We start from the raw sequence: 16,980 nt of genomic DNA, 5'->3' as shown, positions 1-16,980 counted from the left end.
TAACTGCTAAGGTCATCAGTTCCTAAGCTTACACACTACTTAACCCAAATTATCCTAAGGACAAACACACACATCCACGCCCGAGGGATGTGATGATGATGTTGGGTTTGTGGGGCGCTCAACTGCGTGGTTATCAGCGCCCGTACAATGATCCAATCTGTGCTCAGTCCAATTTCGCCACTTTCCTGGATGATGATGAAATGATGAGGACAACACAAACACCCAGTCATCTCGAGGCAGGTGAAAATCCCTGACCCCGCCGGGAATCGAACCCGGGACCCCGTGCTCGGGAAGCGAGAACGCTACCGCGAGACCACGAGCGGCGGACAACGCCCGAGGGAGTATTCGAACCTCCCCGCCAGGACCAGCCGAACAATGTTCTAACCCGTTTTGTGTACCAAGGAGGATCAGCTCTATCGTTTGTTAATTCATTTGGTATAAATGTTTCAATTGCTGCCGATACTATTTCTTTGAATTTAAGCCACATCTGGTCTACACTTATATTATTAATTTGGGATGAGTGGAGATTGTATATAGGTATATTTTTCGCTTATTTTTGGAGGATTTGGGGATTACAATATTCAGTATCGCTACGACAACCTTGTGTTCACTAATCCCTGTATCGGTTTTGATGCTCTTTATTAACTCAGGATTATTTGTTGCTATGAGGTCAAGTGTGTTTTCACAACCATTTACTATTCGCCTGGCCTCATGAACTAACTACTCGAAATAATTTTCAGAGAATGTGTTTTGCGCAATTTCGGATGATATTTTACGCGTACCTCAGGAATTAAACATGTATTTTCCTGACAATGCCGTTCTAATATGACAGGTGACTTCAAACTCCAGTTACAGTCTGGGAGAGTCATGCTATCCAAAATGATGCCAGAGACACGTATTCTTGTGACATTATTTTGAATGTTTTGTTTGAAAAATTAACTTGAGCAGGTAATTAGACAACCAGCTCGTGAAGATAACGTCTTAGACCTCCTGTCAGCATACAGACCTGCACGTATCGACTCAGTTAACATAGAGGAAGGTATCAGTGATCATAATGCAGTGACAGCAACTATGACCACGACTTTTACAAGGAATGTTAAAAAAAGTAGGAAAAGATTTTAGCTTAGCACCAGTGACAGCGTACAAATTGCAGAGTATCTGAGCAGTCAGCCTCAAATATTCGGTACTGAAAATGAAGATGGCGATCTTAAATGGGAAAAATTCAAAAGCATTGTTCAATATGCATGAGGAACAGATGACGTATCTGTAAGATTATACAATGGTTACGCGGAAGAAGTTGCTCTCCTTCTATCAGTAGTTTCTCGTAGAGCAACGAACGGTACCTAGCGACTGGAAAATAGAGCAGGTTATTCCTGCTTTCATAAGGGGCCACAAGGCACATGAACACTGAATGAGATTTTCACTCTGCAGCGGAGTGTGCGCTGTTATGAAACTTCCTGGCAGATTAAAACTGTGTGCCGGACCGAGACTCGAACTCGGGACCTTTGCCTTTCGCGGGAAAGTGTTCTACCATATGAGCTACCTAAGCACGACTCACGCCCCGTTCTCACAGCTTTACTTCTGCCTGCACCTCGTCTCCTACCTTCCAAACTTTACAGAAGCTCTCCTGCGAACCTTGCAGAACTAGTACTCCTGAGAGAAAGTATATTGCAGAGACATGGCTTAGCCACAGCCTAGGGAATGTTTCCAGAATGAGAATTTCACTCTGTAGCGGAGTGTGCGCTGATATGAAACTTCCTGGCAGATTAAAACTGTGTGCCATAATGAGACTCGAACTCAGGACCTTTGCCTTTCGCGGGCAAGTGCTCTACCATATGAGCTATCCAAGCGCGACTCACGCCCCGTCCTCACAGCTTTACGTCTGCCAGTACCTCGTCTCCTACTTTGCAAACTTTACAGAAGCTCTCCTGCGAACCTTGCACTTGCCCGCGAAAGGCAAAGGTCCCGAGTTAGAGTCTCGATCCGGCACACAGTTTTAATCTGCCAGGAAATTTCACATGAACACTGTTATAGACCTATATTGTTGACGTCAGTCTACTGAAGAACTATATAAAATGTTTTATGCTCGAAAATTTTGATGTCTTTGGAAAACGAAAATCTCTTCTACAAAAATCAGCATAGATTCTGCAAACAGAGATTCCGCGAAAGACAGCTCGCTGCGTTTCTCCATGAGATCTACAGCGCCGTAGACAACGGCGCTAAGGTTGATGCCGGGTTCCTTCAGGAAGGTATTTGATACCGACACACAAAGCCGTTTAGTGAAACAAATACGAGGTAGTCGAGTATCGGAGCAGATTTGCGACTGGATTCACGACTTCCTTCCAGGTAAAACTTGTTGAATCCTGCCTAGCCATCGAATATGGGGTGTCTAGGAAACCTGTTTTCTCGGATCGCTAGATAACATCCAAGCAAATCGAATTAATGAATTTTGTTACAAAAGGAAATGATTACAATACTTAACTTTGTATTTACATAGATGTGTCACAAGCAAAGGGCGACAGACAAAATAAACAATGTTCCTCAGTATATACAATTCCTAAGTCGCTGTTCTTGAAGAACCTAGTCTTGATGCTGCTGTAGAGGTGGGCCGCCGGCTAGAGGGGCGCGGCGCTAATGTTCTCATAGCACAGAGGCCGCTTCTGTCGCGTTCTCGTCTACATCTATATCTACATTTGTACTCCGCAAATCACCAAACGGTGTGTGGCGGAGGGCACTTTACGTGCCACTGTCATTACCTCCCTTTCCTGTTCCAGTCGCGCATGGTTCGCGGGAAGAACGACTGCCGGAAAGCCTCCGTGCGCTCTCGAATCTCTATAATTTTACATTCGTGATCTCCTCTGGAGGTATAAGTAGGGGGAAGCAATATATTCGATACCTCATCCAGAAACGCACCCTCTCGAAACCTGGACAGCAAGCTACACCGCGATGCAGAGCGCCTCTCTTGCAGAATCTGCCACTTGAGTTTGCCAAACATCTCCGTAACGCCATCACGCTTACCAAATAATCCTGTGACGAAATGCGCCGCTCTTCTTTGGATCTTCTCTATCTCCTCTGTCAACCCGACCTGGTACGGATTCCACACTGATGAGCAATACTCAAGTATAGGTCGAACGAGTGTTTTGTAAGCCACCTCCTTTGTTGATGGACTACATTTTGTAAGGTCTCTCCCAATGAATCTCAACCTGGCATCCGCCTTACCAACAATTAAATTAATATGATCATTCCACTTCAAATCGTTCCTTACACATACTCCCAGATATTTTACAGAAGTATCTGCTACCAGTGTTTGTTCTGCTATCATATAATAAAGGATCCTTCTTTCTATGTATTCGCAATACATTACATTTGTCTATGTTAAAGGTCAGTTGCCACTCCCCGCACCAAGTGCTAGCCTAGAGAGTGGTCGGTGAGCGTGTACTTGGCTGATGTCTTCTTCACAGCCATCTCTGCTCTATCATTCCCGACTGACGTGTCGGCGCTTAACTTCACGCCGCAACAAAACTGAACACGGCACCTCTAACGATCGACACCGTAAAGGTAATTTGCGAAGTACCCCAAGGTAGTTTGATTGGACCGTTATTGTTTACAAGTATATAAACGATCTACGTCGGATGCTCTTGAAGACTGTTTGTAGAAGATGCGATTGTCTGTGACAAAGTAGCAACGCCAGAAGAGAGTATCAGTTTGCAGATGACCTGCAAAGGATTGACGAATGGTGCAGGATCCGGCAGTTGAGCCTAAACATCATAAATGTGACATACTGCGCACACATAGGAGAAAAAAACCACTACTGTACAACCACACTACTGATGAGAAACTGCTGGAAATAGCACTTGCCGTAAAATATCTAGGAATAACTATACAGAGACATCTTAAGTGGAATGACTATGAAAAACAAGTAGTTGGAAAAGAAGATGATCGTACGGGATGCCATTGAGAACCCAGGCCTCTGGTGCGCGTAGCCGGTAATTTGGACAGCGGTCTTTTCATCCCGGAGGTGTAAACGGAGGTGGCTGTGCTCTACTATCTTAGATGTCTCCGTGGCGTAATCTTTCAACAAAATAATGCAAGATGGTGTTTGTTAATGCTGTTGTGACATACCAGGATAGAGAGGGTCTTCAACTGTTGCCCTGACCAGCACGTCCTCCATACTTCTCACGGACCGAAAACATGTGGTCATGAGATGCCTAGAGAATGGTATGCTACCACTACCTAGCTACTACGATTGATGAACTGTGGCACAGAGCTGAAGCTCATTTCGCCTCCGTGGCCAACAAGGCTGGAGCCATTGTTGCAGCCAGAGTTCGCAGTTTAATGTACTAAATTGCGCAGCCTGTGTACCAGCAAATCGCCTAGAAATTTAATACCGTGTACTTCCTACCATACCGTATACACGCAATAAGTAAAATTCCATTACTTGTATCCGTCCTGGTGCTGTAACTTTATGACCAGCTGTGTACTTCTTTCCAACATTGTATTGTCTGCAAATAGGACAAATTAAGCATCTTCGTCAACTGCAAACGAAATATGATTTATGGATCTAAAAAAACAGAGTACTGAAAATACTCTCTAAGACAGAAAAACGACGCACGGGACGGAAATAGGTAGATGTGATGTTCATGTACAGACAAACAAATGAAAACAATTTTAGAAACAGTGGATGATTTATTCAAGAGAAAAAGCTAAACAAATAGAGCAACTCAGTGATGCTTTGGTCCACCTCTGGCCTTTCTCCAAGCAGTTACTGACCTTGACACTGATTGAAGGACTTTTTGGACGTAGTGATGAGACATATATGCCACTTTCTGTCCATTTGGCACGTTAGATCGTCAAAATCCTGAGCTGGTTGGGAGGCGCTGCCCGTGATGCTCCGAACGTTCTCGACTGGCGAAAGATCCGCCTACCTTGCTGGCCAAGGTACGGTTTGACAAGCACGAAGACAAGCGGCAGATATTCTCGCCGTGTGCGGGCAGGCATTGTCTTGCTGAAATGCAAGCCCAGGATCGCTTACCATGAAGAGCAACAAAACGGGGGCGCAGAATATACACTACTGGCCATTAAAACTTCTACACCACGAACATGACGTGCTACAGACGCGAAATTTAACCGACAGGAAGAAGATGCTGTGATATGAAAATGATTAGCTTTTCAGAACATTCACACAAGGTTGGCGCCGGTGGCGACACCTACAACGTCCTGACATGAGGAAAGTTTACAACCGATTTCTCATACACAAACAGCAGTTGACCGGCGTTGCCTGGTGAAACGTTGTTGTGATGCCTCGTGAAAGGAGGAGAAATGCGTACCATCACGTTTCCGACTTTCATAAACGTCGGATTGCAGCCTATCGCGATTGCGGTTTACTGTATCGTGACATTGCTGCTCGCGTTGGTCGAGATCCAATGACTGTTAGCAGAATATGGTATCGGTGGGTTCAGGAGGGTAATACGGAACCCCGCGCTGGATCCCAACGGCCTCGTATCACTAGCAGTCGAGATGACAGGCATCTTATCCGCATGGCTGTAACGGAACGTGCAGCCACGTCTCGATCCCTGAGTGAACAGATGGGGACGTTTGCAAGACAACAACCATCTGCACGAACAGTTCGACGACACTTGCAGCAGCCTGGACTATCAGCTCGGAGACCATGGCTGCGGTACCCTCGACGCTGCATGACAGACAGGAGCGCCTGCGATTGTGTACTCAACGACGAACTGGGTGCACGAATGGCAAAACGTCATTTTTTCGGATGAATCCAGGTTCTGTTTACAGCATCATCATGGTCGCATCCGTGTTTGGCGACACCGCGGTGAACGCACATTGGAAGCGAGTATTCGTCATCGCCATACTAGCGTATCATCCGGCGTGATGGTATGGGGTGCCATTGGTTACACGTCTCGGTCACCTCTTGTTCGCATTGACGGCACTTTGAACAGTGGACGTTACATTTCAGATTTGTTACGACCCGTGGCTCTACCCTTCATTCGATCACTGCGAAACCCTACATTTCAGCGGGATAATGCACGACCGCATGTTGTAGGTCCTGTACGGGCCTTTCTGGACACAGAAAATGTTCGACTGCTGCCCTGGCTAGCACATTCTCCAGATCTCTCACCAATTGAAAACGTCTGGTCAATGGAGGCCGAGCAACTGGCTCGTCACAATACGCCAGTCACTACTCTTGATGAACTGTGGTATTGTGTTGACGCTGCGTGGGCAGCTGTACCTGTACACGCCATCCAAGCTCTGTTTGACTCAATGTGCAGGCGTAGCGTATCAAGGCCGTTATTACGACCAGAGGTGGTTGTTCTGGGTACTGATTTCTCAGGATCTATGCACCCAAATTGCGTGAAAATGTAATCACATGTCAGTTCTAGTATAATATATTTGTCCATTGAATATACTTTTATCATCTGCATTTCTTCTTGGTAATGGCCAGTAGTGTAGTTCATGCATTGCTGTGCCGTAACGTTGCCATGGATGACAGCCAGAGGGATCCTGTTATGAAGTGGCGAACGACAGTCAGACTGGCATCCCACCGCTCCCTGGGGCGTCGCCAGACAAGTCTTCGGCCTGGCATCTGACTGACTGCACTAGAATCTTCAGTGACAAGCGCTGCTCCGGAATGAGCCCCGATGATCAGCGAATACGTTTCTGCAGACGCTCCAGACAGCTGTATGATAGCAATCTTACAGCCATATGACCCGACAACTACGAGTGATGCTCTGGGATGCCATTTCGTTTCATAGCAGGACCCCTTTGGCTACCTTTAATCCCCCAAACCAACCAACCAACCCTTTGGCTATCATCTGTTGCACCCTTAGAGCACGGCGGTACGTTGACAATATTCTGCACCCCGGTTTGCTGTCCTTCATATCAAGGCCTCCTGGATAATGCGTGCCCAGAGACGGCAAGTAGTTTGCTTGTCTTCACGCTTCCCAAACCCTGCCTTGGCTAGCCAAGGCCCTTCAACCAGCTCGGTGTTTTGACGATCTAACGCACCAGTTCGACAGAATTTGACACGATATCCCTCAGGAGGAGGTTCAACAACTCTGTCAATCAATGACAAGCCGAAGAATTGCTTGCATAAGACCCAGAGGAGAACCAACGCATTACCGATTTGCTCAGTTTGCGAAGGTCTCTCTCTTGCATGAATCACCCAATATTTCTGAAATTTTAATGATTTGTTTGCCTGTACACGCACATCACATTTACCAGGATTACACTATGTGATCGAAAGTATCCGGACACCCGGCTGAAAATGACTCACAAGTTTGTGGCGCCCTCCATCGGTAATGCTGGAATTCAATATGGTGTTGGCCTACCCTTAGCGTTGATGACAGCTTCCCCTCTCGCAGGCATACGTTCAATCAGGTGCTGGAAGGTTCCTTGGGGAATCTCAGCCCATTCTTCACAGAGTGCTGCACTGAGGAGAGGTATCGATGTCAGTCGTTGAGGCCTGGCACGAAGTCGGCGTACCAAAACATCCGAAAGGTGTTCTGTAGGATTCAGGTTAGGACTCAGTGCAGCCGGCCGCGGTGGGTGAGCGGTTCTAGGCGCTTCAGTCTGGAACCGCGCGACTGCTACGGTCGCAGGTTCGAATCCTGCCTCGGGCATGGATGTGTGTGATGTCCTTAGGTTAGTTAGGTTTAACTAGTTCTAAGTTCTAGGGGACTGATGACCTCAGATGTTAAGTCCCATAGTGCTCAGAGCCATTTGAACCATTTTTTTTTTAACTCTGTGCAAGCCAGTCCATTACAGGGATGTTATTGCCGTGTAACAAATGGTTCAAATGGCTCTGAGCACTATGGGACTTAACATCTGTGGTCATCAGTCCCCTAGAACTTAGAACTACTGAAACCTAACTAACCTAAGGACATCACACACATCCATGCCCGAGGCAGGATTCGAACCTGCGACCGTAGCAGTCGCGCGGTTCCGGACTGAGCGCCTAGAACCGCGAGACCACCGCGGCCGGCGCCGTGTAACAACTCCGCCACATGCCGTGCATTATGAACAGGTGCTCGATCGTGTTGAAAGATACAGTCGCCATCCCAGAATTACTCTTCAAATGTGGGAAGCAAGAAAGTGCTTAAAACATCAGTGTAGGCCTGTGCTGTGATAGTGTCACGCAAAACAACAAGGGGTGCAAGATCCATCCATGAAAAACGCGACCACACCATAACACCACCGCCTCCGAATTTTACTGCTGGCAGTACGCAAGCTGGCAGATGCCGTTCAGCGGACATTCGCCATACCCACATCCTACCAACGGATCGCCACATTGTGTACCGTGATTCGTCACCCCACATAACGTTTTTCAACTGTTCAGTCGTCCAATGTTTACGCTCCTTAAACAAAGCGAGGCGTCCTTTGGGATTTGCCGGCGCCATGTGTGGCTTATAAGCAGCCGCTCGACCATGAAATCCAAGTTTCCTCAAAAAAATTGTTCAAATGGCTCTGAGCACTATGGGACTTAACTGCTGTGGTCATCAGTTCCCTAGAACTTAGAACTACTTGAACCTAACTAACCTAAGGACATCACACACATCCATACCCGAGGCAGGATTCGAACCTGCGACCGTAGCGGTCGCGCGGTTCCATATTGTAGCGCCTAGAACCGCTCGGCCACTTCGGCCGGCCAAGTTTCCTCACCTCCCACCTAACTGTCGTAGTACTTGCTGTGGATCCTGACGCAGATTGAAATTTCTGTGTGATGATCTCTATATAGTCGTCTGCCTATGACACATCAAGACCCTCTTCAACCGTCGGCGGTCTGTGTCTGTCAACAGACGAGGTCGGCCTGTACGCTTTTGTGCTGCACGTTTCCACTTCACTATCACATCGGAAACAGTGGACCTAGGGATGTTTAGGAGTGGGAAATATCGCGTACAGACATATGACACAAGTGACACCCCCAATCACCTGACCACGTTCGAAGTCTGTGAACTACGCGGAGCGTCCCATTCTGCTCTCTCACGATGTCTAATGACTACTTAGATCGCTGGTATGGAGCACCTGGCTGTAGGTGGCAGCATAATGCACGTAATACAAAAAACGTATGTTTTGCGGGTGTCCGGATACTTTTGATCGCACCGTATATGTCCAATTCTGATAATTCCTTCGTGTTGCTTGAGGTATTTCTGAGTGCTTCAATTTATTAAAGCCTATTGCAATACAGTCGACGTGGATCTGATAAACTACGTTTTCTGTCATTCCTATAACATTAAAATTATGACCTACTGTGTTCATTGTTCCATAATAACCTCAATGGGCAAAATATTAATCGCTGACTTAGAACAGGCCACTGATACTACTATAGATGCTGTAGAGCTGGTACCAGGAGCTCCTTTGATCCTCCAGTGATGACGTAAGTCATGGCGGCTTCGCACGTGTCATTCGGTTGTATGGCATCAACGGATTGAGATGGGTACACGTGGAGACGTGACACAACAGGAAGCAGTGTCTGTTTCGTAATGCCCAAGACCGCGCTGTGTGTGTGTGAAGTTGCACGATGTGTTGATATTTCATTGCAGACTATCCATTGTGTGTACAAGGACTGAAGTACCATTTGCAGGTATGTAATACGGCGCGAGAATAGAGGTCGCAAAGAAATATTCTAACAAACAGGGACTAGGCACGACTGTCACGCCTTTAATGACAATCATTTTCAAACCAAACAAGAATTGCTGCTTTCAGTGAATGCAAATCCGCACCAACAAGGTTCTATTATCTGTCCGTCTCGGTAGCTGCGCTGTCAACACGGCGGATTGCCAAGCGAAGGGGCCCGGGATCGATTCCCCGCCGGATAAGAGACTTTCTCCTCTCGTGGACTGGGTGTTGTGTTGTCCTCACATTCCTATCATCATTATTGACATTCCACTACTGAGATGGCTTAATTGGTACGGTCTGACATACAATAAAAGAAAAGGTTTGGTACCTCGCAGAAGGCCACTGCTTACTTCGAGACATACCGGGCCTCGTCTTATGTGAGCCGAGAAACACGGAAACTGCACAGTAGCTGACTGGAAGTGTGTAGTGCGGACCGCACAAACACCATGTAGCCTCTCTTCAAATGACACAAAGCACAGAGATCACTGGCAGCCCAATGAGGCGTTTAAGCTGGAGTCTGCGGAAGATGTAATTAAGGCCAAAGGTCGTTCTATGATATTTCAGGGCTTTTTGTTTACCAAGACTTGGGCCTACCCAATCATGTTATCGTGAACAAGATGTGTGTGAATTCCTAAGGGACCAAACTGCTGAGGTCATGGGTCCCTAGACTTACACACCACTTAAACTAACTTAATGCTAAGGACAACACTCACACCCATGCCCGAAGGACTCGAACCTCCGGCGGGTGGGGCCGAACTATTAGTGACATGGCGCCTCTAACCGAGCGGCCACTCCGCGCGGCCGTGAACATGAACCAGGATGTATACACTGAAGTGAGAAAAGTCATGGGATAGCGATATGCACACAAACAGATGGCGGTAGTAAGGCGTACATGAGATATAAAAGGGCAGCGCAATGGCGGAGTTGCCATTAGTACTGAGGTAATTCATCTGTATAGGTTTCCGTCATTATTATGGCCGCACGATGGGAATTAATAGACTTCGAAAGCCGGTATTGGAGTTGGAGCTAGGCGCATGGGATATTACGTTTCGGAAATCGTTAGGAGATTCAGTATTCCGCGACGTCAAGAGTGAGACGAGAATACCAAATTTCAGGCATTACCTCTCATCACGGATATCTCCAGACGCGTCTTCGGTGTGAAATCTCATTGGTCGGAGTAGAATTATATGTAAATTGAAGGGGAGGTCAGTGCTATCAGCTGCAGCAGGACATTAAGAGGAATCAGGAGCGACGATTGAAATTGTGTACCGGACCGGGATCCGAACCCGGGATCTCCTGCTCACTGGGCAGGCGCTGTAACCATTGCGCCATCCGGGACACGGCGTTATCGCAACTGCACCGAGTATCTCAGTATGCCTCACGGCCGATCCACACCCCCACCAAGCGCCATCTATCCGAAGTCCGGTCCCGGTCCGGTACACATTTTCTCTCGTCGCTACTGACTCCGCTTAACGTCCCGTTGCAGCTGCTAACAGTGATCCCCCTTCAATTTACATACAATGTTTCACAGGTGCAGGTTCTGCGTGGTGTCTGTTCTTTGAAGGTACAGACTCCATGCATTCAAATAAAGGAGCATAACTATCTTCAGTGGTGAGTTCCACTTCGTACTGAGACTGATGACGAGCGAAGCTGTGTCTGGACACGCCCCAGACAGTACACCAGACAGTGGTCAACCGTATGGCCGGATAACCACATGTGATGGACCGGGATGTTATTTCCTTTCACAGCAGGACCCCTTTGGTTGTTATCCGCTGCACCCTCACAAAACATCGGCACGTCGACGATATTATAAGCCCCGTTCCGTTGCCCTTCATGGCGATCCATCCTGGGCTTACATTTCAGCAAGATAATTCCCACCCGAACACGACGAGACTTTCTACTGTTTCTCTTCTTGCATTGCAGACCCTACCTTGGCCAGCAAGTTTTCCGGATTTCTCCCCAACTGACAACATTTGGAGCATTATGTGCAGGGCACTCCAACTAGCTCTGGATTTTGACGGAGTAACGCGATAGTTGGACAGAATTTGGCATGATGTCCCTCAGGGGAACATCCAATAACCCATTCAATCAAGTCCAACCCGAATAGCTGCTTGCTTAAGGGCTAGAGGTAGACCAAGACGTTACTGACTTGGTCAGTTTGTGAGGCTCTTTCTCTTGAAGAAATCCAATTTTTCTGAAATTCTAATCATTTTTTTATCTGTAGATGTACGTCATATCTGCTGACTCCCTCGTAGTGACTCATTTCTTTGGGTTAGAGTCAATTAAATAATAATGAAAAAACGTTTTGTTTGTGATTTGAGTTGTTGAGAAACATAAAATATGATACGAAGCCACATGCTATCCGTTCACGTTCTTTGCGGGATTATATTGCCTTGTGAAGCATTGTGGTTTCGCCCTCTCTTTCTCCTGTTAATTTTCAGACAGTGTGGCATGGTAATGGGGGAAGTGTGCACTCGGGCGACAGAGATTCGCACGTGTGCAAGAGCTCTACCGCGTGCAGAATTCTGCAGCACCTGATGGTCAGTGAATGGCTTAAGGTGAAGTGTCAGAGCTGAAAAACTAGTGCAGTATATTCGTCGTCGAACGTAGGTCAGTACAAGGTTGTAGGCGGCGTTACACGATCTTAATGTGATGTTTCCTGGGGACGACTAATTTTTTGTCCGGCGTGCTAATTTTTACTTTTGCTTGAGGATATCGTGGGTCACGTAATCAAAAGCCTCTGCTTATCTGTGCTAGAAACTCCCTGTGAGGAAAGGCCGCTGGACCTGATGGGATACCAGTTCGATTTTACACAGAGTACGCGAAGGAACTTGCCCCCCTTCTTGCAGCGGTGTACCGTAGGTGTCTAGAAGAGCGTAGCGTTCCAAAGGATTCGAAAAGGGCATAGGTCATCCCCGTTTTCAAGAAGGGACGTCGAACAGATGTGCGGAACTATAGACCTATATCTCTACCGTCGATCAGTTGTAGAATTTTGGAACACGTATTATGTCCGAGTATAATGACTTTTCTGGAGACTACAAATCTACTCTATAGGAAACAGCATGGGTTTCGAAAAAGACGATCGTGTGAAACCCAGCGCGCGCTATTCGTCCACGAGACTCAGAGGGCCATAGACACGCGTTCCCAGCTAGATGCCGTGTTTCTTGACTTCCGCAAGGCGTTTAATACAGTTCCCCACAGTCGTTGAACGAACAAAGTAAGAGCATATGGACTATCAGACCAATTGTGTGGTTGGATTGCAGAGTTCCTAGATAACAGAACGCAGCATGTCATTCACAATGGAGAGAAGTCTTCCGAAGTAAGAGTGATTTCAGGTGTGCCGCAGGGGTGTGTCGTAGGGCCGTTGCTATTCACAATACATATAAACGACCTTGTGGATAACATCGGACGTTCACTGAGCCTTTTTGCGGATGATGCTGTAGTATATCGAGAGGATGTAACAATGGAAAATTGTACTGAAATGCAGGAGAAACTGCAACAAATTGACGCATGGTGCAGGTAATGGCAATTTAATCTCAATGTAGACAAGTATAATGTGCTGCGCCGTGCGGTTCTAAGCGCTTCAGTTTGGAACCGCGTGACCGCTACGGTCGCAGGTTCGAATCCTGCCTCGGGCATGGATGTGTGTGATGTCCTTAGGTTAGTTAGGTTTAAGTAGTTCTAAGTTCTAGGGGGCTGATGACCTCAGTAGTTAAGTCCCGTAGTGCTCAGAGCCATTTGAACCATTTTTGTGATGTGCTGCGAATACATAGAAAGAAATATCCTTTATCATTTAGCTACAATATAGCAGGTCAGCAATTGGAAGGAGTTAATTCCATAAATTATCTGGGAGTACGCATTAGGAGTGATTTAAAATGGAATGATCATATGAAGTTGATCGTCGGTAAAGCAGATGCCAGACTGAGATTCAGTGGAAGAATCCTAAGGAAATGCAATCCTAAAACAAAGGAAGTAGGCTACAGTACACTTGTTCGCCCACTGCTTGAATATTGCTCAGCAGTGTGGGATCCGCACCAGATGGGGTTGATAGAAGAGACAGAGAAGATCCAACGGAGAGCAGCGCGCTTCGTTACAGGATCATTTAGTAATCGCGAAAGCGTTACGGTGATGATAGATAAACTCCAGTGGAAAACTCTGGAAGAGAGACGCTCAGTAGCTCGGTATGGGCTTTTGTTAAAGTTTCGAGAACATACCTTCACCGAGGAGTCAAGCGGTGTATTGCTCCCTCCTACGTATATCTCGCGAAGAGACCGTGAGGATAAAATCAGATTAGAGCCCACACAGAGGCATACCGACAATCTTTCTTTCCACGAACGAGAGTGAAATAGAAGGGAGAACCGACAGATGTACTCAAAGTACCCTCCGCCACACGCCGTCAGGTGGCTTGCGGAGTATTGATGTAGATGTAGATGTGCTGGGTGAGGGAGAAATGAGAGAGGGCGTAGACCGGCCGCTACAGTGGGAGGCTGGGCCGGAACGGCGGAACTGATCCTCCGCGCAACGCACGGGGCCCTCGCCCCGGGCTATGGCGGAGGGGAACGTGGGCGACACGTGGCTGGGGGCGGCGGCGTCTCGGATTGCGGCAGTCGTCACCCCGGCGGCCGCAGAGCTGGCTGGCTCACCTGCGCGGGGTTGAGTTCGCTCAGCTGGGATGACGGCTGCCGGGCCTGGGGGCGCAGCGTGTGGTGGCCGCGGGCGAGAAGAGGGCGCACCTAAATAGCGGCCCGGCTCGCCTAATTGGGCCAATGGCTCTAAACGTCGGCTGCGGTTATTGCCGTGTGAGTGATTTCTCCACTCGTCCAACAGATACATTTCACTCGCTAAACTGGTAAGCGGATCTCATGAATAGGCAACTAAGTAATAAGCTCGTTAGGGAGTGCGCAGACAATCGGCCGTTCCTCTCTCTCTATCTCTCTCTTTCGCTCGCTCGTGCACCGTCGCCTGGCGTTTCCCCCCGGCCGTCGCCAGCCACGAGGGGGAAGTGTACCGATCGCTCTATCGGTACAAACAATCTCATCCTCAGTTTTTAATGGCTCTCTCTGCTTTCGTTACTGATTCGAGGACGAGTGTCATTTTTGTAATTTACGGCGCGACAGTTATTTATTCTTTCATCCATAACCAAATGTGTGATTACAAACTAATGTCATCGCACGAGAACGGTCGCTATATAATCTCGACACTTGCCGTTGCCGCGTCCTGTAACTGGTAACTGCTTCCTCCACCCCTTGCTCCTCCACTCTCATTAAACCAAAACACTGGAGGCCACAGAAACAATTAATTGCGACTGCTCGTGACGTGAACAGCTAATTCCGGAATATCGTTTTCCTGATTTATTGTTTCCGAAAGTATTTTTTGTCAGCGCGTCTTGTTTGTTAGTACCGCGCCATGTATCACGGTGCGTCGTGGTTGCTCATTACGGTGGGATGTACTTTCCCTGCGAGATAAATCTTCAGTGCGATTCCAGCTGGCTCCTCGTTCACGTGTGCACCACGCGCCATGGCGACTTGCTCACCTGCTGATCCCTTCGCTGCTACACGTGGGCGTCTGTGGTTGCGAGAGACTGCCACTAACAAGAGAAGCACATATCCTACAGATTGCCGATTTTGCTAGTCTTTCGCGTTACTGGAGTACATACTTAGATGTGTAAAATTCTGTTCTTATTCAACGCGTTTATCGAGCATTTTCGAAAAATCCGGATTAAAATTATTACGAGCCTTTTGGATGCTGCACGAGAGCGGGAGACGTCGAGCAGCTGGTTTAGAGCAACAAGGCAAAAATTTCTTGAAGCGACTACAGAATGAGTGTACATTGTTATAGGGCAACACAGAAATTTCATCTCGTAAAGACTGCATTTTCTTCACTCCTAATATTCCCTAAGTCGAAGTAGGAATGGTTTATGTTACAACTTCTTTCTGGACTGGCATTTTTTTGATGTTAATGTCTTGCGTTGTCCGCTGTAGTTACCAATATTCAAATGTGCATCTCACAAAGTGTAAGTAAGCTGTTTAGGTTTTTATGTTGGTAACGCCACGTAGTGCTCTGTATGAAAATCGCTGACTGCGCTGTGTGCAGTCTGTGGCTGGTTGGACTCATTGTTGGAATACTCGCTAGTGTAGTGTTGGGCAGTTGGTTATGAACAGCGCGTAACGTTGGGCTGTTGGAGGTGAGCCGCCAGCAGTGGGGGATGTGGGGAGAGAGATGCCAGAGTTTTGAGAGGTTGCTATAAGCGGACGATGGACGATCTGGACGTGTGTCCGTCAGAAAAAGTAAATTTGTAAGACTGGATGTCATGAACTGATATATATATATATATATATATATATATATATATATATATATATATATATATATATATATATATATATGACTTTTGAACACTATTATGGTGAATACACTGTTTGTTCTCTATCAAAATCTTTCATTTGCTAACTATGCCTATCAGCAGTTAATGCCTTCAGGAGTTAGAATCTATTATTTAGCTGGCAGTATTGGCGCTCGCCGTATTGCAGTGGTTCGAGTAACGAAGATTTTTGTGAGATAAGTGATTCATGAAAGGTATAGGTTATTGTTAGTCAGGGCCATTCTTTTGTAGGGATTATTAAGTCAGGCTGCGTTACGCTAAAAATATTGTGTGTCAGTTTAGTGATGATCAGAATAAGTAAAGAGAGAACTGTCTGAGTACGCTCAGTTTTGCTCAGCTGTTTGAAAATCAAATAACGTAAGAGTTTTTGCAGCACTGTCATTCTCTGCGTACAAAGGGGAAGTTTCAAAAGTAGTAATGACGAAATGTACTTATTGCGAGTCAGTATTACGCTTTTCGTCCGCTGTTCGTGGTCTCGCGGTAGCGTTCTTGCTTCTCGAGCACGGGGTCCCGGCTTCGATTCCCGGCGGGGTCAGGGATTTTCCCTGCCTCGAGATGACTGGGTGTTGTTGTGTCATCTTCATCATCATCATTCATCCCCATTACGGTCGGAGGAAGACAACGGCAAACCACCTCCACTAGGACTTTGCCTAGTACTGCAATGCGGGTCTCCCGCATCGTTCCCCTACGCTCTTTAAAGAAGCATGGGACTTCATTTCCATTATGCTTTTCACGCTTTTAAGATAGATACCACCACAAATGTTATGGGCCTACCGATAACGAAGAAATGTTGTAGGCTTAAGTGTAATCACTTCAGTGCTGTAACTTTTGGATACTTGCACGATACGCCGGCCGGAGTGGCCGAGCGGTTCTAGGCGCTACAGTCTGGAACCGCGAGACCGCTACGGTCGCAGGCTCGAATCCTGTCTCGGGCATAGACGTGTATGATGTCCTTAGCTTAGTTA

The 16,980-nt window shown here is 47.1% G+C and overlaps 1 protein-coding gene across 1 annotated transcript in view; it reads right to left on the bottom strand.

Moving 5' to 3' along the window:
* Positions 1-14,466, bottom strand: part of LOC124593818 (vegetative cell wall protein gp1-like) — a 42,206-nt gene extending 27,740 nt beyond the window's left edge. Inside the window, exon 1 of the mRNA XM_047132166.1 lies at positions 14,161-14,466. Coding sequence (XP_046988122.1) covers positions 14,161-14,466 — 306 coding nt within the window. The remainder of the gene's footprint in view (positions 1-14,160) is intronic.
* Between the last annotated feature and the right edge of the window lie 2,514 nt (positions 14,467-16,980).

The sequence above is a fragment of the Schistocerca americana genome, chromosome 2 (genome assembly GCF_021461395.2).
Source record: "Schistocerca americana isolate TAMUIC-IGC-003095 chromosome 2, iqSchAmer2.1, whole genome shotgun sequence".
In the NCBI taxonomy this organism is placed as follows: Eukaryota; Metazoa; Arthropoda; class Insecta; order Orthoptera; family Acrididae; genus Schistocerca; species Schistocerca americana.
This window is presented reverse-complemented; position numbering and strand designations above follow the sequence as displayed.